This window comes from Mytilus californianus, unplaced genomic scaffold (genome assembly GCF_021869535.1).
Source record: "Mytilus californianus isolate M0D057914Y unplaced genomic scaffold, xbMytCali1.0.p SCAF_11, whole genome shotgun sequence".
Lineage (NCBI taxonomy): Eukaryota > Metazoa > Mollusca > Bivalvia > Mytilida > Mytilidae > Mytilus > Mytilus californianus.
Window position 1 is genome coordinate 71226926 of NW_026262593.1, and position 25441 is coordinate 71252366.

The 25441-nt window shown below is 33.6% G+C and overlaps 1 protein-coding gene across 7 annotated transcripts in view; it reads left to right on the plus strand.

Annotated features, from left to right (window-relative positions):
- The window catches only part of LOC127720633 (kazrin-like), an 83305-nt gene that overhangs the window by 49594 nt on the left and 8270 nt on the right, over window positions 1-25441 (plus strand). For all 7 annotated transcript variants that reach the window (XM_052227320.1, XM_052227319.1, XM_052227321.1 and 4 more), the window contains exons 2-11: window positions 530-880; window positions 3532-3738; window positions 5604-5764; window positions 6941-7087; window positions 7837-7990; window positions 10088-10303; window positions 16608-16798; window positions 18025-18137; window positions 21776-22010; window positions 24940-25041. In XM_052227320.1, the coding sequence (XP_052083280.1) occupies window positions 530-880; window positions 3532-3738; window positions 5604-5764; window positions 6941-7087; window positions 7837-7990; window positions 10088-10303; window positions 16608-16798; window positions 18025-18137; window positions 21776-22010; window positions 24940-25041 (1877 nt within the window). The remainder of the gene's footprint in view (window positions 1-529; window positions 881-3531; window positions 3739-5603; window positions 5765-6940; window positions 7088-7836; window positions 7991-10087; window positions 10304-16607; window positions 16799-18024; window positions 18138-21775; window positions 22011-24939; window positions 25042-25441) is intronic.

The following is a 25441-nucleotide window of genomic DNA, read 5'->3' on the forward strand; positions in this document are numbered from 1 at the left end:
AAGGATTGTCAAGTTTTCCTGCTGAAGGTCGGTGGTTCTCTCCAGGCACTCCAGCTTCTGCCACCAATAGTGCTGAAAGTGGCATTAAATGCCAATCATTCAATCAATCAATATTGTATGTTTTGGATTGTTCCTTTATATATGATGATTGCAATTGATAAGGGGGAATAACTGTTGATTTTATACTTGCATAAGGGAGATAACTCAATATTGATTGTTTTTGATTAGTTTCATTAGAATCAAAAATGATACCTCCCCTCTAGCTTGGGTTCACCTTATCCGTCCAACAACTATATTTTTTGTCCAATTTTTTTCATGTCCTACTTAAAATGACTACATATCTGGTCAGTGCTTGATGGTTTGTAACTTGTAACCGATTTTTAGTTTTAAGTTCTGTCAGACTTCTTGTTGAGACCAAATACAGTTCTAGTGAAAAAATTAGGTGAATATTATGATTTTAATTAAAATCACTGATAAATTCACTTCATTTAGGGAGACTTAATTACCAAATTTGTTTTCTTTTTTCCAGCTATCCAGTCACTGGATTGTCTAAATGACCAAATTGTGGAATACATATTCCGACCAAGAAATGGCGAGATCTCTTTTGAAACAGACTTGTCACCGAAACATCAGGACACACTGAAGGTGTCTATGAAGTTGATTAGACAACTTCTTCACGACGCTCAGAGTAAATTCCGTAAGATGGTGGAGGACAATAAGAAATTAGCTGCGAGAATTGACGGTTCAATAAACGCTGCTAACCAGGAAGTAAATTCACTACGAGCAGAATTGCTGGACACAAATAAAAAATTAACAGAAATTAGTGAAATTACTGAAACAACCCCTCAACAGGAGTGTGGGACAAAGTGTGATGACGAACGTAAGTATTTTTATATGAGAAAAAAACAAATAATTGGTTGATTTTTGGTGTTTTAACGCCACTTTTAAGAACGCTTTTGGGCTATTTTGTGGCGGCCAGTTTTTATTGGTGGAGGAAGCCAGAGTGCCCAGAGAAAACCACGACCTTCGATAGGAAAACTGACAATCCTAGTCAATTAAGATTGGAGTCGAGTGCATTCGCACAAGCGGGGTTCGAACTCACAACCTCAGTGTTGACTGGCTAGTGATTACAGTAGTAACTACTTAGACCACTCGGCCACCGAGGCCCCAAAAACAAATAAATAAAATAAAAATATGCAATGGATGTGCAAGATCATAGATGTTTTGAATATTTGATTGATCGATATGCAATAGATGTACATCATTGATTGATAGATGATTATCATACATGAGGCAAAAATATACAGAAATTCTAAAATAGATGAAATAGGAAAGGAGCAGTTTCATTATTCTAAGATAAATAAGCAATTGCTGGAATTTCTTCAATAATGAACTGAATTAAGAGCTCAAATCTTACAGCAAGATCAATACCGTCCCTTATGTGACGCTCTCTGATATCCCTGGGTAACCATCTGGTTGTGTCCTTGGAGGAACTTATATATGCAATTATCACATAGTGTCATGTTCAACTTATTTTTTATGCCCGTTAGACCAAAAAATTAAAGAGTAGATCAGAATAATAATGTGCTAAAATAAAAAGAATAGAGAATAATGGGCAAAAAGTATAAAGGTTGCAATTCTGTAAATATAGACAATGTAATTTCCCATAGGAACTCCCTTTGCGGCTAAAACTGTGCCACTTTTACTATGAAGTTTCGTGAAAAATTACATCATGGAATGGAAAGTTGATATGCACTACTATTTTATTCAAAGGTCAAAATATAGGGCTGTGCGGCATATTTTCAACATATATATACCCTGAACCTAGAGTTTAAACTTATACTAAAATTCTATACTACCCCTACCTCCACTTTTGGACCTCCTAAGAATTAAATTTTAGGCGCTACCATGATTTTTCTACAGAAATGAAGAATCCCCATCCAGACCATCTTCAATGCTTTTCCTTTTCCTAGATAAAATTAGACTACTGTGGATTCAGTTATTTTCTTTATTTCTAATTTTATTAAGTTCAAATTTTTGGGGATGATTAATGAACAATTGAATTTTCGTGGATATTTGATTTTGTGGTTTTGCAAAAATCTGCATATTAGCCTAGAGAAATTGTGGATTTCGTTGAACTTTTCAATTTGTGGTTTACCTATCCCCACGAAATCCACGAAAATTTGCTATCATACGAATAATAATGAATTGACAGTAATACATTTATCTTTCATGATCTCTTAATTGGTTCTAGTTTAAGATACATTGAATTTTACTATTTTTATACCCCTGGCGTAGTCGACGGGACCATAAAGTGTTACCCTTGACCGTCCGTCCTTCCAAATTTCCGTCTTTTGTCCTTCTGTCTGTCCATCCATCCCATTTACGTTGTTTGAAACTTGAGCAGGGGCATTCGTGTCCTCAGACACATTTTTCTTATATTTGTTCTGTTTGGTTTGATTTTTTTAATAGCGAATCAGATTTCTAAAACTTTTTCATACAGTTTGACTGTTTATCAATTTATACATGTTTATGCAATGATAAAAGATTAATGTAGATTTATGGATACTCTAGATAAGGAGAACAAAAACAAGTTTGTTCACTTTATAATTTCATCCTCCAAACCTCATCTAATTTTACATCTTCAAGGTCAAAAGGTCATATCATATTTCAAAGGAATAGATTATGAAATGTACACAGGATAGCTAATAATAATACTTTTATTATCATTCAAAAGGCATCTGTTTGGGTATTTTTGAACTTTTTAATTGAAGATTTAATAACTAAAGCCACATTCCCTTATTATCTTATCAGTGATCTGTGTTAAGAAAAAATTACCACAGTAACCTGTTTCTGGAAAACTAATGAATGCTGTATGGTATTTTTAACTTGATTTAAAAAAAAAATAATTCACACATTTTATGAATGTTTTTATAAAGTACAAAATTGTGCTGCTGTTTTATAATTTATTGCAGTAAGCTGTTAATTTATTCTTGTTGTGAATGAAAGGGGATGTGCATGGGTTATATTTCAATGAGACAACAACATAAATGCCACTTTCAGCACTCTTGGCTATATCTTGGCAGCCAGCTTTTATTGGTGGAGGAAGCCTTAATTGGGTCTTGAGAAAACCACCACTAGTACCTCAGTATGAAAATAGGCAATCCTAGTCAATAAAGATTGAAGCTGAAGGCACTTGCCCTGTGCTGGGTTTAAACTCCCAACTTCAGGACACAGTGACTTGGATCACTTGATCACCCAGGCCCCAGTGACTCTTAGATGACAAATAGTTGTAAAATGGCTGCACATTTTCTTTTGGTTATCCTCAAAAATACGTAGGGATGTTGAGTCATAAATCAATACATCATATCCAAGCATTGTAATACCATTCCCCTCCTCAAAAAGAATGATTGATTTGATTGTTGGTTGCTAAATGTCCAGCGGCAAATATTTCATGCATGTTCAGGACGTCCTCAAGAAGTATATATTAAGGGTGATGTGGGGTATACATAAATATTCTCTATTTTACAGATATAAATCCCAAACAAAGAGTTGATGAAGATAACGAAATGAAGCAATTAAAAGAAGAGAACTGTCGTCTGAAGGCTCAGAATGACATTTTATCTTCACAGGAAAATGGCAAAGATATAAACTGTGATATAAGTAAATATGGTGAACTGAAACTAGAACTGATTCAGACTAAACAAGAGCTTAATAGAGCAAAGGAGGCATTACAGGGTAAGTTGTAACAAGGAACCAATTCTGAAATACTGGTAGCCTGTCTGCAAATAACTCATACACAGGATAACAGGAGATAACAAAAATATTGGACAGTTTAACAGACCATACCAACCACCAACACCAGACGCCTCAGGAAAATACAAATAAAGTTGACAAACAACAATGAACCACACTGAACAACACCCGAGCCAAATAGCCTGACTTGGACAGGCTCATAATTTGATCACAGGTTCAGTTTTTTTGTGCATAAACTGCCACTTTTCTCATATGTAATAGGTCCGAGTACACAGTTATCGTCCTTTGATTTTTCGTTGTCCACAAATATAGTCCCTAGTGTGGATAGTGTGTTACTTGCCAATTTTTTTTATACCCCTTCCAAATTTATTTCTCCATTTTTTTGCCTCAAATAGCAAGTAGGGGGATGAAATCACACTGTAAAAAAATTTGGGTCATTAATTTTAAAGTAAAGTAGTGATTTGGTCCAACTGAAAAAGGTTAAAAATAAGCACTTCGGAAGCTGTCAAAAGATTTCAAGACCCCCTTAACATAAAATTGTCCATATTTTGAGTTAGAGCCGATGAAGTTTTCTATAATTTTGATATAATTTGTCCCAAAAATAGTACAACACACTGTAAAAATATTATTGAGAAAGCGCAGGTGGGATTTTTTTAATTTTCATTTATTGTCTAAAAGAAATGCATTACGAAATAACTGTGTTCTCGGACCAATCGAAGTAAAACACCCATTGAAAATCTGCACAGTCCAGCTACCAATGTGATGACCACTAAATTAAACAAGGAAATAAAAAGACCACACATAAATTGGAAAATAGTGTTGAGATGGGCTTACTACTACAGGAAGCTATACTGTAAACAAACTTATTTTCGCGGATACTTTATTTCGGGTTTAACACATTCTCGTCCACTTCACGGCTATTTAATTTCGCAATTTTCTAATTTCTTTGATGTAGTTTGAAAAGGAAAGATCCAAGTTTTACATATTCATGACAATTTATATTCCCGTTATTTTCTACTCGCCAAAGTCACAAAAGTTAGTTGGTTTACAGTAAGCTAAGATACTCACAGCTGTTGGTTTTTACCGAAGTTTTTGATAACCAAATTCTTCTTGACAAATGGTAGCTTGGAAATCATGGATTCCTTTCTTTAAGTCAGAATTAAAAGTATTGAAGTAAAGATTGTTTCTGTTATAACAATACAGTAGTATATTACTTTATTACAGTCAAAATATGCACCCATCAGTAGTATTGTCAAACTCCTTGTTATAGAATTTAAATGATGTTAAAGATACTATTTATATACATATTTTAAAGGCACAAAGATGTTATTGGGTTAATTTTGTAGTAAGTTAGATCAAGGGGAAATAACTCCAGTTGTACTGTATGAAAAGAGTATTTGGAGAAAAAATTTGAGTTATACATTCTTGTCAGATGGCAATTCTTAAATACACACCATACTCCAATCTTAATTGACTGGGATTGTCAGTTTTCCTTCCAAGGTCAGTGGTTCTCTCTGGGCCCTCCAGCTTCCTCTGCCAATACAAACTGACCACCCAGAAATAGCACAATAGAGCTGAAAGTGGGGTTTTAAACACCAATCGATCAATCAGTCCTAAGTTAAACAAATCATTTTTTCACAGACGCTAGGCAGGTGAAATAACATTTAGATATCTTTATATGAATCTCTAGCTGTGTGAAAAATTCAAAATAAATAAGTAAGCCATTCTTTACAGTTTCATTTACTGCTTTTCCTATTGTTGTAAATATTTGTTGAAATCATAATCAAGTGTACAGAACACTTCAATCATCAGAGTGTTTTAAATCATAGTTTATTTCTATATTACAGCAATGAAATCAGACAGAAAGAGATTAAAGGCAGAAAAGTTAGAGCTGCTGAACCAGATGAAACAGTTGTACACTACACTGGAGGATAAAGAGACAGAGTTACGGGACTTTATCAGAAATTATCAACAAAAAATGGCAGAAAATGATGAAACTATTAAACAGGTAAGACATCTGACCCGAATAATTTAGTCTTTATATTCCAATGCTCTATGATGGCTACATTAGCACCTGAAAGCCTAGTCAATGAAAAATTTCAATTAATTATTGGGAATTATCTCGGGATATACCTAACTTGATAACGTTAAGCCATCAGCTGATTGTCTGTCTCACAGAGAGCGCCAATCAAAATCCTGGATTCATATGTCTCATCACAGAGAGCACCAATCAAAATCCTGGATTCATATGTCTCATACAGAGAGCGCCAATCAAAATCCTGGATTTGTAGCAAGTTTTTATTGTATAAAGAGTCTGTCCCATGCGAGTGGGAGAGTTGATCATGGGGAGGGACTGAATTATTAGGGTTAGTAGACATCTTAGAAAAAGACCAGTAGCACAAGTCACTACATCCATACGAAAACAAATCTGTGGCTGCAGACGGAAGAGAATTGATTGGATTTTTAGTCCCCTATCGACGAAGTCGATGGGGACTTTAGATTTGCACTCTTTCTGTTTGTCTGTCCATCTGTCAATCCGGCAAATTAGTTTTCCTCACTTTATTTCTTCGTACTTGAAGATATTGATTTGAAATTTGGTATATACTTTTATTATGACAAGTTACAGATCAAGTTAGAATTTTGTTCCGGTCTGATGATTTGTGCAGAGTTATGGTCCTTGGACTTAGAAAATTTACTCAAATAATCAGTTTTCCACATTTTTTTTGTCATGCTTGAAGATGTTGATTTAATAATTGGTATATTGTTTTATCATGACAAGTTACAGATCAATTTCGAATTTTGTTCCAGTCTGATGATTTTGTGCAGAGTTATGGTCCTTGGACTTAGAAAATTCACTCAAATAATCAGTTTTCCACACTTTTTTTTTGTCATGCTTGAAGATGTTGACTTGATATTTGTTATTTAGTTTACACCATGCAAAGTTATAGATCAAGTTAGCATTTTGTTCCAATACAATGAATTTTTAACTGGTAGCGGACTATGTATTGTCATGCAATACTCACAGAATGCTTGTTTATCTAAAAATTCTTCGAACAAATTTTGTTTCTTGACATCCTTATATTAAAACACTACCAAAAGCATAACATTTTATTTTAAACAATGCATGATAATAGAAATCTTGATCATCATACAATTAAATTTTGTTGTACATTGTATTTTTCAGTTGGCCCGTGAAAGAGAGGATACTGAACAAGAGAAATGGGAGATAATCAAACAAGCACGGGATGCTCAGGAAAGGGCCGTAATTCTACGCACACAACTCGAATCCAAAGAGCAACACATTAAAAAGTTGGACATGGAACTTTCTGTGGTAAAAAAATCTTTTTCAATAGAAAATGTGTGCTACATTAAAATTATAGAAAAGTAAAGATTGGTCAGTGCATGTACTTGTTTTTACGATACAACTATTTGTTGGGAAACAGGTCTCTGGATTTTTCATATGAAAACATATTTGAAATAACAAAAATTTACAAAAAATTAAAAAGTTTTATCAGGAATGTTTTTTAGATGGATTTTGTTTTTAAAAATTAGAACTATAGGGGTTTCTTAGCCAAAAAATTAAGCATAGCCTAGGAAAAGGCTTAAGGGTCATAAAGTATTTCAGGAAAGAAAAGAAATTTGAAGTGTTGATGTATCTTCAATCATTGAGAAAAATCGAACTCAACAGGGATTAAAAAAACACTGATTCAATTAGTTAACAAACAAACAAAACAAAACACAAACAAATAGGTTTAGGAAAGTAAGAAATAGGTCAAGAGTGCAGGTAGTTCTTCCATTAATTAAAGCTGAAACACTTTTATGTTTTGAAATTCTTGCATATTAAATGAATAACTATTGCAAATTTTTGTGAAAGGGGTGCCAATTTTTTTTCATTTTGTTGTTTCATTATTTAATGTTAATTGCAGCAAAATCTTCAAAAATTTACAAAGTGAATTCAAAAGTTAATAAAGGGAAATAATCAATACTAAAATTATGTCAGATCAGACAGAATTGAAATAAACATTGCAAGTCAATACTACCTTTGAAAATTTTGATAGAATTATGAATTATTTTCTGTAGATGAAAGAACAAGCAGTGAAAACTGGGTATACATTACATGTGCCATCCACGCCACCTACCATACGCTGTACCACACCTAACAGTGAAGATCTGCCACCGTACGAAACACCACCGTTGTCAGCTAACCTTACCCATAATGACTCAAGTTTTGATGGTATTATTTATATTATCTTTTTTGTTGATCTTTGTATAAAGATGTACTAGATAGGCTAAAGATACCAAAGGGACATTCAAACTCATAAGTCGAAAACAAACTCACATGGCATGGCTAAAAATGAAAAACAATGAAAAGACAAACAGTATACAAAAAACAGCATAAAATTTGGTATTTGCTGATTCTCCACTAGGAACATGATATTTTTGAGAAAGAGCAAACCTAGTTAGAGTCAATAATACATTTGTTATATAATAAAGTGATATGTTTTCCTGTGGACTGTGAGCTAGAATGTTAAAAGTTAAACACAATGTGCAAGTATTGTACAAAGCTGGGTATATAAATGTGTTTTCATCCTCCATTTCTAATGGACATAAGCACCCGTCAACCATCAATATAAAAGAAACAAATATCTGTGTCAACTAGAAAATATCAAGAAAAGAAGGTTTTTTTTTTTTCTTTAATTATATTATTGTGACATAAATGCCCTTTTATAGGAGAATAAGGAGATGTGACAGGGCTTTCAAAAAAAAATTGAGCCAGCCGGACATTTTATTTCTTATCGATAATCTCGATTTTAATCTCTTAAGACTTAGTTCCAAAAGGCATTTATGGTAATCAGTTGTCCATCATGACATTAAAACGATATTAAACTTTACTTTGGTATAAATTTCGATGTTCTGACGTACATTGTTAAATTGACAGTGCATCATTCGAAGTTTGCAACAGCAGCATACTAATATCTGACTTAGACCCTTTATTTGTGCAAAATAACGTTGTCAAAAACTTTACTTTTGTTTTTAAAAAGCACATTTTCCTAATACCGGATGTTGACCTGACAATGGTTAAACACAGACCAGAGACGAATACGTAAAATCTGCTGTACGCTTACAAAGCATGATTGAGTTTAAGTAGCTATTTCCACGCTATTTCTTCAAGAAAATACTTGAAATGAACGTTAGATAAAGGTATCAATGATAATTTTCGCATTTTTGAAGAATTAGGATGCATATTTTAATTTCCCACCTGTGCACATGCGCACACGTGTACTAGTTCATACAACGTGGTTCTGACGATTTTTCGTTTAAAACATTTTAAATTTTTCATCAAACCATATTTATAAACATATTTCTGATAATTTCAATCTTTTTGACTAAACTAATTAGATGCAAACCGCTGAAATGTAAGGAAATAGACCCATCAATGTCCGGTTCAGATAGTTTACCTGTCGCCTGAACGTAAATTTCAGCTGTTCAACAACTAAATAACCATGATTAAAATAAGAAGGTATTAAAGTAGGGTTTGTTTTGATAGTACTTATTCATCATGTCACTTTTATGACCGGAAATGTGTGGCTGTTTAAGGCAAAAGGTCGGGTCAAAAAGATTGAATAAACTTCCAATGTAAAAAAAAATGTTCAAATGACCATCTCTAAATAAAGCTTTGAAAACTAAAAGTAGATGACCGTTTTATGCTTTTGCCAGCCGGACAATGTCCGTTAAATTTGTAAATGTCCGGAATATATGACCATTTTGGAAGCCATGAGATGTAGTATGATTGCAAATTAGACAACTATCCTCCAAAGTTCAAAAAGGGGATATAAGCAATTATAGGTCACCATACTTTTTCAACAATGAGAAATATAGACACTTATAAAAGGTGACTGATCTACCATTCAGCTGATAGGCATCAAAGAATCCGAGGAATCTAAATAATGTTTTTATTTGCTCTTTAATAAGCTAGAGTACTGTAAATTCAGAAATTATTGCGTGCATTTATTATTGCGATTTTGTCATTTTAGACTAAAATGCGATTCTAATTTTTGCGATATTGAGAACAATCCTGTTCAATTCATCTAAGATATTTCAAAATGCGAGTTTAAATTATTGCGATTATAACCCTGTCGCATTTTTCGCAATAATAAAAATGTCGCAATAATTTCTGAATTTACAGTATTATGTTTTGTAACCTTTTGGAATTTCTGCACTAGTGTCTTCTTTGTAAAATAATTATTTCCATTTTTTGCTCAATTTGGTACTCAAAAAGAAGCAGTGGATATTCATATCACGTCTAAAATATTAATATTTTCTGTTTTAGCACAATTCGGTACTCCAAAAGAATCCAGAGATCGTAGTAATTCCCTGACGCCATTGATTGACAGCCAAAATAAAAGTAGTATATCATTACCGATCAGTGAAACTTCGTCTGAAACCAAGAAGAAAAAGCGAATCAGTTTGGGGTCCATATCCAAAGTGTTCACAAGAGGCAGGGTCAGGAGGTCAATAGCAATACCTGTGGGAACTGAGTTAGAAGGTAAAAGACAATAAAAATGTTTTAGATAACAAGTTGTGTAATGTTCATCTTTCATTCGTTTTTGAGCTCACGTATTTAATAATCTGTTTGATTACTTATTTAAGACAATGAAATTATGCCATCAAAATGTATAACAAATTAACCTCCAAAGTACATGATAATTTAAATGTATATTATGACTTAATTCTATTTGATAATTCTTCACATCATGTTTTCTGATGACATTCACAGAAGTCAGATATAGCCAATCAAATTTGATTGTTGGTCTCAAAAATAGATATATGTTTTAGTTACCAAATGTCAAACGTTTGGTTATGTGTAGATACACGATAGGAGGGACTAAATTGCACGAGAAAGTGCAATTTAGACCCTCCTATCATGTATCACACATAACCAATCGTGTGCCATTTGGTAAATCACATGTGCCAAACGTTCATTCGACGTCATCGCTAGCCGTCACGTTGTTTTCACGCGGTAGAATTTCAGTTTGCGGTTTGATGTGTAAGGAGCAAAATGGATAATGCCAAAGTGAATTCACTAGAAACGGATTTTTTATATGCCCACTGGGATCAAAGTGTTGACGACATTACTTTATCCCAAATATGTACTGATATGGAAAATGAACACACTATTTTGGAAAAAATGGACGATTTAACCCTTTCACAGGCGTTAGATAAGTACGAAGTTGACATGGATGTGAACCACGAGGTAGATATTTCTCAATTAGATTTTCAGTTAACACAGGTTCCAATAACAGCCGACAATGTAATTGAACAGTTGGAGAAAATCATCATGCCGGAAACTAATGTCGCAGTAAAAGCAGAGGGTCATGTTAATAATGGACGGTATGGTAACTTCGTTAACGATATGGACATTGACATTTTAGTTAAATCCACCGAGAGTAAAAACACCAGAAAGAATACAAATTGGAGTATATCTACGTTCAATGATTGCAGAAGTGCGCGCATAGCAAGCACGAGTTGTGCCATTCCGGAGCTCACAAGATTTACAGTTGGTGACATTAATCAATGGATGAGCCGTTTTGTGATTGAAACGAGGCGGCAAGACGGAAAACCGTACCCACCGAAAACATTGTACATGTTGTGTGTAGGAATATTGCGGCACCTACGTGAAAATGAAATTCATATCAATTTCTTGGACGAAAAGGACTCGCAATTTTATGAGTTTAGGCGTTCTTTTAGTGCTAGAATGACACAGCTAACGGCAGAGGGAATAGGGACAACTCCAAAACAAGCAGAACCTATTAACCAGGAGAGTGAAGATATTCTTTGGGAGAAGAATTTACTAGGAAACAAAAGTTCGAAATCTGTGCTTAACACCATGTTTTTTTACAACAGCAAACTGTTTGGTTTAAGGGGTGTAGACGAACACAGGAACTTGTCAACAGATCAGTATAAAATTGGAAAAGATCAAAATGGACATTACATTGCCTTTTCTGGAAGAGCTAGCAAAACCTACAAAGGTATGTATTATTAAAAATTAAAAGTTAACAATTAGGTTGTACTTTAATAAGAAGGTCAAGGTGGAATTGTTAATTTTCGGAAAATCAAAGTGTCTTCTTCGAGGTCCGCGTTGATATTGTTATTCAATGTTTAATCTTTATGTTTATCTAATGACGTAAATTCATACATTGTCAAAATTCAAATATTTGGCTTTCACTCTTGAGCATTCCTGAAGAAGGAAAATCCAGAAAAGCGATTTGGACGCATGAAATTTATAAAGTGTTTCATTTTTTGGTAGCAATCATGAATGATTTGGGATTCGAAACCTATAAAATATCTTATTGTATTATCTATCGTATTATAAGTCATGGCATGCATGAGGGTGTTGAAGGGAGTTTGCAGAAAAGAGAATATAAACGGGAAAAACGTATAAAGACTAGAGAATAATGAGGTGCTAAAATATAAAAAATAGAGAAAAAATGGCATGAAAATTGAAGAATACTGAAATGAAGGACCCCATCAAGATACTTATGCAAGTTTTCCCGAATGATTATGTATACAAACTTCACTAATAATTTTGATATCATGATTAAAATATTTATAAAGTTTTTTTAAGAAGTTAAGACACATGAACTAGATATATAATACACACATAAACATTTAATTACGTTTCTAGTAATTTTGTATTAAATATCTTTTATCCTCGGTGTTTCAGGGGGACTTCATCAGAGACACCTGACTACAAAAAACATAAAGCACCATTTCCAAAATCTTAATTTATTTAAGATTTATGAAGATTACCTAAGTATTATTTCTGAAATGAACGGGAACTCGTTTTACAGACGACCTTTAGAGAAAGGTTGTGAAATCAAATTCAGTTCACAGCCATTAGGTGTAAATAAATTGTCATCAATAATGAAAAGCATGTGTTTTGAGGCAGGAATCGAAGGTTACTTTACAAACCATTCCGGAAAAAGGACGTGTGCAACATCTCTCTATCAAGCTGGCGTTCCGGAGCAAGAGATAATGAATAGAACCGGACACAGATCTGTTGAAAGCGTTCGAAAATATAAACGAGCTTCAACGGAAATGCTAATGGATATTTCAAACATTCTTGAGCCAGGAGGCCCGCCAAAGAAATGTAAATTGGAATCACAAGACAAAGAAGAAAGCATGGACATGGGCAAATCTGGTCTAGATAGTATTAATTCTGGTAATGCTAATGGCAAATGTGTGTTTTCGCAGTGCGTGTTCAATTTTACGGGACGAAATTAGATGTTTTCACAAAATCATATTTTAAGTGATATATATTCATTACGGAGTTAATGTGATATATTTGATTTTCCTTAGTTCTGATTGATGTAGATACGAGATACAATGAAGTGTTTTGGGAAATACTACACTGTAGTTGATATGTGGGAATATAAATTTTGAGTTATTAAAAGTTATTAATTAAAATAAAATTTTATGTTTTACTGATGCAGTATGGTTTGAAATCAAATATGTATAAAGATAAGATGATGTGGTATAAATGCCTATGAGACAACTATCTGCCCGAGACTAACGAAGTTGGTGTAATTGTCGAAACTTTCGTACTCATTTTTGATTGATTAGCCAATCAGTAGCAACATCCAAAACTGTGATGGTTATCTGTTGTGGGATTGGCTTACCAGTCAAAAGTCCTTTAATACGCCCATAGTGTATGTGTTGATACCTCACACTTTTTACAACAGAAAGTCGTATGAACTATGGTACATATATATATAGAAAATACTTCTGAAACCTATTCAAGAAGGACAACTCTTACACCTAAGAGAGACAACTCACATTTGGTGAAGCTAGGGCATTTATTTACCCCCTGAAATCCCCCCACTCATCCACCACCACTTAAAAAATAAAACAGATGTAAAACAACAAATTTATAATTACTTTTAATATCTTATAACTATCAGCATACTTTACTTTACTTTACTGCACTTGCATCAGAAGATTTTAGTTTAACAACACATAAACCTGTTGATTTTTTAATAAATTCTGTACTCCTTGTTTCACCACCTACTAGTAAGAGGCCATTATTGCCTGCATCAATACAAAGTGCTAGAGAAAAGTATTTTTCAGTCTCTTTAAATTTTTCAAAGATGTCTGATGTAAGTTTGGGTAAATTGCATGTGGTCTCATCTCTTTCTTTCTCAGATAAATAATCTTTAAATATACTAAGATATTCATTAGTCAAATAAGTACCATCCATGGTGTAAATACATAGTTTATGGTGCTTTGTATTTATGACAATGACATGACCAGTTGAAGTTGTTGCTATATCTCCAGGGCAAAAGTCTTCTATGATAACATTTGCATTGGAAATTAAATTGAAATGGCCATCTTTTTTTATGATTACCACTCTCCCAGCGCTATCTTGTTGACAATCAGCCACCAAAATGTCCCCATTGATATTTGATGTTATTTTGTGTGGAAATGTAAATATTCTCTTGTCTTCTGTATCTAATTCAAGTGAGTTGATTTTCTCTCCCAATTTCGATAAGACCACGACTTTACATTCTTTATCCTTAATAAGACCTACTATTATTTCATTGTCCTTATTAATATGGATGCTTATTGGAAAGTAAGGGGACATGTTGAGAAAGGATTTAAATTTTTTCTTCTTTTTGAATATCTTAATATCAGTATTGTCCTTCACAAGAACGTAAAGAGTACCTTCTTGGTCCAATGAGATGTCATGGACTTCAACGTTTATTTCTTTTATGGTCTGAATACCATTTTCAGCCAGGTATATTTTTCGTAGTATGTTTTGATCGTTGTATATCCATGCCATTGTATGGTCGTTCTTACAAATAGATAAGCCAGCAAGTTTTCCTGGTATATCAAGCACATACTTCCCTATGATTTCAAAATCTGTGCTGACATGCTGTTCCATAATTTCAAATTGTGAAATAAAGTCCTTTTCTACTACATGTATTGATTTATAATCTGAGTTGGAGACAAAATATAAACGCTTTCCAACATTTGTGTTATAAATTGGAATATTTTCTTTTTTCATTTCTTTTACAATGCTAAATACTTCCTCAGGTTGAAACGATTTCAGTGTCTGGTCAATTTTTTCAGTCCTATGCAATAATATTTGTTTACCTTCCTGCAACAAAGACTTCTCTTTTGAAATATTTTCATCTGCTCTTTTTTTCAAAACTTGTAGAGTACTCGTTAAATTGCTCCATTTTTGTTTTAGAAGCTGTTGCCAACCTACATATTTCAAATTTATTCTTAGTGTCTCAACCTTATAATATTCATTTAAGCATGAAAGGAATTTCTGTAATGTTTCTGCATCTCTTACCATAATCTCAAATTGTTTTTCCGTTTTTTCTTGAATACTTTTTATTTCTGTCAATTTTTCATCAAAGGCTTCTTCGATCTCCTGGAATTTGTGATTTGAATGTGACTCCGGTAAACAAGCCGCGCATATCATTTCATCACATTCACAGCAATAGAAAATGCTCTTCTGTTTTGCATGCTTCTTACATGGTTTGTTCTTTAGCTCCGCCCTCTTAAATATCTCAGAATCGTCCTCTCTGCAAGTCTTAATGTTTAAAACGTGATGACTGTCAGAAATTTTTAACTTGGAATGAATCTTAATTTTGCAGCTATTGCAGAATAATATTTCGCACTCATAACATTTCCATTCAATATTTGTATCTGTTTCACAAAGTTGACAAGCAGACGGAGATTGCGCCATTATTGTGTTTGGTCTGCTGAGGTGTAACGCCAAATTCTATACATCAAGGTTATGATACACAGCCTAAAGAGATTATTTTTATAATGCCAAATCAATGAGCAAAGAATGACTTAGTTTTTAATATATATACTATATACTTATATCAGCTCATAGTCACATGAAGGACAGGTTCAAAGTGTTTATTTGCATTTTAAGATTTAATCAGATTAATTAGTAAATTTCACTTTCTAAAAACTGATAATTGGCCATTGTTAAGAGTAAACAAATATGTTGTTTTACATTAGGTATGCAATTGATAATTTTAAAATTGTTATCAGTGCAACAATTTTGCTTTTTCAGAAAACAATAGTTAGAAAATGTACGTTTCAAGAAAAATCAGTGTATTTCCTATTTTTTTTCTAAAAACAGTAAAGCTGGTGCTTTAAACCTTCATTCTGTTCTTGATATTTGTACTTAAGATCTTTGAATTGATAAATAAATGCAGAAAATGAGCTAGAAAATATAAAGAATAGGAAAAAGGCTTAAAATTATAAAATACAGAATTAAGGACCCCCATCCAGACCTTCATCATATATTCATAATGATTTACTTGTATGTTTTTCATTATATAAAGAATTTCATTGATCTGGTTTTACTGTTTTCATGATCAAGCAATGTGAAAAAAACATATTTTGCTTTAGCATAAAGAAATTAAAAGAATCTAGAGGCTCACATACCCTATGCCTCTCATTTTATATATGTAAGCATATAAGAAGATGTGGTATGAGTGCCAATGAGACAACTCTCCATCCAAGTCAAAATTTATAAAAGTAAACCATTATAGGTCACAGTACGGTCTTCAACACGGAGCCTTGGCTCACACCGAACAGTAAGCTATAAAGGGCCCCAAAAACTACTAGTGTAAAACCATTCAAACGGGAAAACCAACGGTCTAATCTGTTTAAAAAAAATACATGTATAAAGTATTTGATTTGGCATCCTGAAACCAAAATGACCTTTCAGACGAATGAAGAACGTTTTTGGTAAGTAAGCTCACCATATCCAAATGGCCCAACATTAACTTTAAAAAATTATTATTTTATTGTTTACATTTCAGATTCTCCCTCGCCTTCAAGAATAACCTTGTTAAATCCAGAAAATTATCAAGATAAGCTAAAGTTAGTGGAGCAGTCACGTGGTTGTCACATGTCTACATGGAAAGCCAATCAGGTGTTAGCTTGGTTAGAGATTGTCATTAACATGCCCATGTATGGAAAGACATGTGCAGAAAATGTTAAAAGTGGCAAGGTAATTGTTAACATGCATAAAAAGTGATGACAGCAAAGTCTTTATTAAATAACTTTGAAGCTAGATTAATTCACCATTTTGGGGGTCACTCAAGGGAAATACTTTAATAAAACATACAGGACTGAGATGTCAAGGTTATGTAAGGAGCAGTAATTTTGCCGATGTCACAATTTTTGTCAGAGCTTGAAACTAGGGTGTGTGATGACTTTTAAACTGATTATCTGAAGAAAAAAAAATATTTAAAAAATGAAAAATGATCTAGAAATTGTTTTCGACATCTTTCAATCAGTTTAATTGAGGTCTGGAGCTGGCATGTCAGTAACTGCTAGTAGTCCTTTGTTCATTTATGTATCATTGTCATTTTGCTTGGTTTCTTTTGTGACCTATTCTGACATCGGACTCGGACTTCTTTTGAACTGAGTTTTATTGTGCATATTACAATGTGTTTGTTTATTCTACATTGGCTAGAGGTATAGGGGAGGGTTGAGATCTCACAAAACATGTTTAACCCCGCCGCATTTTTTTAGTCTGTCCCAAGTCAGGAGCCTATGGCCTTTGTTAGTCTTGTATGTTTTGGAGTTTAGTGTGACGTCCATTTTCACTGAACTAGTACACAATTTTATTTCGGGGCCAGCTGAGGACCACCTCCGGGTGAATGATTTTCTCGCTGTGGTGAAGACCCATTGGTGGCCTTCGGCTGTTGTCTGCTCTTTGGTCGGGTTATTGTCTCTTTGACATATTCCCCATTTCCATTCTCAATTTTATTCTAAAAAAATTTTGAATATTGATTTAGGGCTATTCCATTAAAATGTATGTGGGAGGGTAGGAAGGGAAGTTTAATTATTGAATGTGGGTCATGGGTCTTTTACTGTATGCGTCTATTACCATTATGCAAAATTATCTAAAAAATGGTTCTTGGTTGTAGGGATATTTTGAAAGTCCCTTCCTACCCTCCCACATACATTTTAATGGAATAGCCCTTAATGATTTAGAACATGTAAAGATAAACATGATTTGAGTTATTATAAGATATCGATATGCAGGTAAAGGGAGGTCATAAAAAGAAATAAAAAACCCAAAATGATCAATCTTAGTTTTTTTAAAGTAATAATACATATGTACTGCCCTCTGATATAGAATTATGACCAAATTATAATACATGTAAAATTGACAAAAATAAATTGTGCTTATATTTATATAATGTCTTTTCTTGTAATTTTGCTTAGGTGTTACTTGGTTTAAGTGATTCAGAGCTTGGTTCAGCCTTATGTATAACCAATCCTATGCATCGGAAGAAGATTCGATTGGCTATCGAGGAACAGAGAAATCCAGGAGATGCGTAAGTTTATATTATTTTTCTATAATATTTTGCCAATAAAATGGTTAAAAGGGGGATAGAAATTTTATATCTGATATTAAAAATTGAGATAATGGTAAAGTCTTATAATTAATTAATTCCATAAAATTCCATGAATGTTAGGAAATAAAATGATATATTTAAGAAGTTGTGATTTTATTGCTATTCTTCATCTTTTCATTTGCTGGAAGATCTAAAAAGTTGAATTAAAAAACACACATCTAACGCCAAGGTCAAGATGATCCCACAGCATCACTCAAGTGGTACTCTTTTTATATTTATGAAAACCAATACATAGTTAAATCATGTCTCAAATCAAAGATTTTGATTGGGCTCTCTGGATGATAGAGCAAACCTTGTAGCTTAGTATCTTAAAGATATGTAAATCCTGAGCTAATTCTGAATAATTAATTGACGATTTGTCATTGACTGGGACTTCAGGTGTTAATGTAGCCATCATATAAAAAAGAAGATGTGGTATGATTGCCAATGAGACAACTCCCCACAAGAGACCAAATGACACAAAAATTAACAACTATAGGTCACCGTAGAATACAAATATAAGGATAAAATTATTTGGGTTATTTATTGGGCAAGACAAATTAATTAAGATGTGGTTCATTTTATCTTCACTGGTTGTCGTTGGTTCATGTCTGTCATATTTAGTGTTTCCCCTATCACACAAAAAGGGCATGGCAACTTAATTGAAAAAGGGCATCTAGAGCGCGCAAAAATTTATAAAAAGGGCACCTACAGTGTATGGAAAATTAACAAAAGGGCACCTACAGTATGCTGAAAACAAGAAAGGCAATAAATTATCATATTGCATTGGTAAAGTATGGACTGGCAGGTGTTGATAGAATCAGAACTCAAGATAGCAAGTGTATTGTTCCAAAATAATATTGTATATGCATCTTTAAATAAAGATGAAAATCAACATTATTTCGGGTAACAGCAAGGGACCAAGGATGTATGTATATTACTAGCTATACATCTTTGGCAGACTTTGAAGGACTAAGGCATAAATTTACTAGGCAGTAATTACATGATTTGACTGATGTGGCACTTAAATATGAAGATTAGGATATAAGATCTGAAAATCTAGTTCAAAATTTCACTTCAATTAGTTTCAGGGGACAGTTCTGATCAACAAAGTTGGGCCCCTATTTTGTAAACCAGGATTCACAGTATAAATGAACTTGTAGAACTTTGTAAGACTATTACACTGCATAATCATTATCCTTATAAAGCGTTTAGATCGATATTTAGAATTCATTTCTATAAAGTTGAAACCAAGGATTTGTACATATTCTTATTGGAACGATTCTAAAAACTGTATATTGTAAATTAATCGAGAATTGATCACGTTTACTTTCCATTTACAAACGAAATGTAAACGGGAAGTGACAAGTAGATAATAAATTCAGAATGAATCCGGATTCATCTTCGGATTGGTTCGTTTTTAAAAAAAGGCAGTAAATTATCATTTTTTGAATTTGATTTGCTTAGTAAGAACTATATTTGTCTCTCTCATTTATTTTAAGCTACATTTATTTCGTATTTTACGTTTTAGTATCTATAAATTCATAGGAATACTTTCACGCATGCGCAGTATATCGTAAACAGTAAAGGAAGCACCTGTTTGACTCGTGAAAACTTTTCTGAACGTTTTGAATATAGTTCTATCTTTTTAATCGTAATTGAACGTTTTATACCAAAGATCACGAAAATACGATTATTTGACAAAACTATGACAAACGAACTGCAAATTGTGATCGTTTTAGAAATATTGAAATTAAAAAGCAAACTGTCTGGGGGAAAACAAACGACGAAACTACGACAAACCAAGGATTTGTATTACTATACAAATCCTTGGACAAACGAACTGCAAATTGTGGTCGTTGGCCTTGAGAAATATTGAAATTAAAATGCCGACTGACTGATTTTACTGGGGAAAATTATTATGGTGGTCAATTATGAGGTTTATTAATAATTAACGGACCACTGGACGTTAAGCAACCAACAATCAATCAATAATTAATGGATTAGTGACCCATCCGATGGCGATAAGCGGATTAACTGTAATCACAAATTTATAACACTTGTTGTAAATTTTAATTAGCTGAGGGTCATAAACTTGTCAGAAACATGAAGACAGGAAGAAAGGACATTTTTGAGACAATGGCGTCATCCAAAGAAGTGAAAAAAGGCATGGCGTCATTTATTAAGACAAACAAAGGGCATGGCGTCATTTAAAAAGGGCATAGCGTCTATCCATGCTAAACATGCTTGGGGGAAACACTACATATTTGTTTTTTCTTAAACTAATTTGTCATAATTTAGGCCGTTAGTTTTCTCAATAAATGAGGTATATTCTTATTTTTTATACGACCGCAAAAAAATTTGCGGTCGTATATTGGTATGACGTTGGCGGCGTCGTTGTTGTCGTCGTCCGAAGACACATTGGTTTTCCCACTCTAACTTTAGTTTTAAGTGAATGGATCTCTATGAAATTTTACCATAAGGTTCAATACCACGAAACTTGTGTGTTAGTGTATGGATCTCTCTGACATTGTACCAATTGTACCACAAGGTTCCATATCACAAAGGGAATGCTGGGATTGATTTTGGGGGTAATTGCCTCAAAAGTTTAGGAATTAGGGGCAAAAAACACGCATTTTTCTAGTTTCATGACAATAACTTATGTGTAAGTGTATGGATCTTTCTGAAATTGTGCTACAAGGTTCCATATCTTAAAGGGAAAGCTGGAATTTAGTTTGGGGGTAATTGCCCAAAACATTTAGGAATAAGGGGCCAAAAATAAGCATTTTTCTAGTTTCCAGACAATAACTTGTGTTCAAGTGTATGGATCTCTCTGAAATTGTACTGCAATGTACCATACCACAAAGGGAAGACTGGGATTGATTTTGGGGGTAATTGCCTCAAAATTTTAGGAATTAGGGGCCAAAAAGGGGCAAAAAACAAGCATGTTTCTAGTTTCAGGACAATAACTCGTGTGTAAGTGTATGGATCTTTATGAAATTGTACCACAAGGTTCCATATCACAAAGGGAAAGCTGGGTTTGAGTTTGGGGGTAATTGCCCTAAACGTTTAGGAATTTGGGGCCAACAAGGGGCCAAAAAACAAGCATTTTTCTAGTTTCCAGACAATAACTTGTGTTCAAGTGTATGGATCTGTCTGAAATTGCACTGCAAGGTACCATACCGCAAAGGGAAGGCTGGGATTGAGTTTGGGGGTGTTGAATCATAAGGGGGTTCAAAACATTTGGGGGGAATTTTTTTTCATTTTTTTTCTTTAAAATTTTCTATTTTAAATTGGTTATTTCTGATTTATATATAAAAGCAAATAATAATGATATGGTTTGAATAGGTAAATTAAATTTTTTTAAGTACTTAGATCACATTCATTCTGTGTCAGAAACCTATGCTGTGTCAAATATTTAATCACAATCCAAATTCAGTGCTGTATCAAGCTTGAATGTTGTGTCCATACTTGCCCCAACTGTTCAGGGTTCGACCTCTGCGGTCATATCAAGCTGCGCCCAGCGGAGCATTTTATTTTTTTAATGGGATGTAGTATTTATGAAATTTCTATTTCAGAAAATATCCCAAAAGTTGTAGATTAGATCACACGTGGATTGCACATCGATGGATACCAGATCTAGGACTGTCTCAGTATAAATGTGAATTTGAAAATAATCTTGTCGATGGACGAATATTGAACATTTTATCTAAAAAAGAAATGGAAAAACATTTAAATATACATCGGAAGTTTCACCAAGCTAGTGTATTACATGCCGTTGAGTTGCTACGCAGGTTAAATTTTGATAAAGAGGTAAGATGGAAAAGAATTGAATTCAAAGTACATGGTTTTGTTAAGTTTGCATAAAAAGTATAATACTGTAAATTCAGAAATTATTGCGTGCATTAATTATTGCGATTTTAATTTTTGCAATATTGAAAAAAGGTCCTGTTTAATTCATATACAAAATTTTAAAATGCAAGTTTAAAATTTTGCGATTATAACCCTGTCATATTATTCGCATAAATAAAAACATCGCATTAATTTCTGAATTTACAGTATTTAACATTTTGATTACTGTTGGTCTTTTATAGGTTACAATATACCTTTAACCTTGTTTATGGTCTTGCAGAAGCCAGAATATATTAATTAAAGAATTATTGTGAAAGATGAGGTGAATTTAGCATCAAATACATATTGTCTCTTTCCTTATCAATAGCAGCATAACAGTAATATTTTAGATTATTCTGCTCTTGAACTTCTATTTATTGCTTTTTTTCAGCTACCTGCCTTTAGAGAATGCTTATATATCCCAAAAATGTGATAATATAAAAATAAGGAGGAGGTATGATTGCCAATGAGACAACTATCCACCAAAGTTTTAATAAAGTGGATGTAAGCAATTATAGGCAACCGTACGGCCCTCAACAATGAGAAAAACCCATACCGTATAGTTGGCTATAAAAGGCCCCAACATTAAAAATATGAAACAATTCAATTGAGAAAACTAACGGCCTAAATTATAAAAAAACAATTCACAGAAAACAAATATGACAGACATGAACCAACAACAACTAATGAACTACAGGCTCCTGACTTGGGACAGGCACATACAGAATGTGGCAGGGTTAAACATGTTTGTGAGTGCTCAACCCTCCCCTAACCTGGGACAGTGGTGTAACAGCACAACATAAGAACAAACTATAAAAATCAGTTGACAAGGCTTAACTCATCAGATCGATACAAAGCAGAAAAACATTAAAAATAAACACAGATTGGACGTGGCAGAGTATTTATCCATCCCTCATCCCTAACAACAAAAAGGACACTAAGTACAAATAATGTTGGTGTCATATTAAGAAGAACTAGCATTTTCAAGAAACGCATTATTTTATTCTCCATACTGAAAATTCAGAAACTAGTGCATGCAACTATTGTGAATCCTTAACAATTGACAAAAACGTGAAATCTCAATAATGCGATTGCAAAAACTTTATGAAGAAAAGTCACTACTGAAATTATAAATGCAAGTTTTTGTTGAGCCTGCGACTTTTGTTGCAGAAAGCTTGACATAGGGATAGTGATCCGGCGGCGGCGGCGTTAGCTAGCTTCTTAAAAGCTTTATATTTTAGAAGGTGGAAGACCTCGATGCTTCATACTTTGTATATGGATGCTTCATATTACGAAGTTTCCGTCAGTCACATGTCCAATGTCCTTGACCTCATTTTCATGGTTCAGTGACTACTTGAAAAAAAAGTTAAGATTTTTTGTAATATTAAATTCTCTCTTATTATAAGTAATAGGATAACTATATTTGGTATGTGCGTACCTTGCAAGGTCCTCATGCCTGTCAGACAGTTTTCACTTGAACTCGACCTCATTTCATGGATCAGTGAACAAGGTTAAGTTTTGGTGGTCAAGTCCATATCTCAGATACTATAAGCAATAGGTCTAGTATATTCGGTGTATGGAAGGACTGTAAGGTGTACATGTCTAGCTGGCAGGTGTCATCTGACCTTGACCTCATTTTCATGGTTCAGTGGTTATAGTTAAGTTTTTGTGTTTTGGTCTGTTTTTCTTATACTGTATGCAATAGGTCAACTATATTTGGTGTATGGAATGATTGTAAGGTGTACATGTCTAGCTGGCAGGTGTCATCTGACCTTGACCTCATTTTCATGGTTTAGTGGTTATAGTTAAGTTTTTGTGTTTTGGTCTGTTTTTCTTATACTGTATGCAATAGGTCTACTATATTTGGTGTATGGAATGATTGTAAGGTGTACATGTCTAGCTGGCAGGTGTCATCTGACCTTGACCTCATTTTCATGGTTCAGTGGTTATAGTTAAGTTTTTGTGTTTTGGTCCGTTTTTCTTATACTTTATGCAATAGGTCTACTTTATTTGGTGTATGGAATGATTGTAAGGTGTACATGTCCAACTGGTGGGTGTCATCTGACTTTGACCTCATTTTCATGGTTCAGTGGTCAAAGTTAAGTTTTTGAGTTTTTGTCTTTTTTCTTATACTATATGCAATAAGTCTACTATATTTGGTGTATGGAAATATTCTATGATGTACATGTCAGTCTCGCAGGTTTTATTTGACCTTGACCTCATTTTCACGGTTCATTGCTCAGTGTTAAGTTTATGTGTTTCAATCTGTTTTTCTTAAACTATAAGCAATAGGTCAGCTATATTTGGTGTATGGAAGGATTGTAAGCTGTTCATGTCTGCCTGGCATGGTTCATCTGACCTTGACCTCATTTTCACGATTCATTGGTCAATGTTTAGTTTTCTTGGTTAAGTCTGTTTCTTAGAAACTATAAGCAATAGGTCAACTATATTTAGTGTATTGAATGATTGTAAGGTGTACATGTATTTCTTGTTTGGTTTATATGACCTTGACTTCATTTTCTTGGATCATGTTATGTTTATGTAATAGTTGTAGTAAAGCTTTCATTTAGGACTATCAACATAATATCAATGGTTAGTAAAGAAGGCGAGACATTTCAGTGTGTGCACTCTTGTTATTACTGTGAATCTGATGATGTCGCATTTTTCGCATTAATAAAAACATCCCAATAATTTCTGAATTTACAGTATTCTAAAATCACATTTATAGTTAATGTTGTTTCTTTGTTCATTGATCGAAGTCATGTTCAGAATCATTCACCAACATCCTGGTCTTTTTAGTGGTCACATGGTCAGTTATGGTACAAATTTGTTAAATCTTATTCTATTTCAGGTGCTAATTGAGCGAAGATCAAAAAGTGAAGATGGTGACACTGATCCTTTGGTCTGGACAAATGAACGAGTCATAAAATGGGTACAATCAATAGATCTTGAGGTATGACCTACATGACCTACATGTAAATTATGTAAAATTGGGTATTCTTCCCAAAAGACAAAGGTTTATAGTATTTGAATTCATGATTTCAAATTTTGATTTACACAAAAAGTCAGCGGAGATATGACTTTTACTTTTAGATGAACTGACAAAATAACTTATGTCCTATGTGGTTTTACAGATTTATATTCAGGCTGTTAAATCAACCAGAGTGCAGTGCTAGATTCAGGTTGGGGCATAGAGCGCTGAACTGGGCATTATTTTTACCATTACAAATAATTACACCCACCTTTCCTCGAACCAGTTTAATCAAATTATTAGTCCCCTACCGACAAAGTCGAAGGGGACTTTAGGTTTGCACTCCGTCCGTCTGTCTGTCCTATCAGTCCGGCAAATCAGT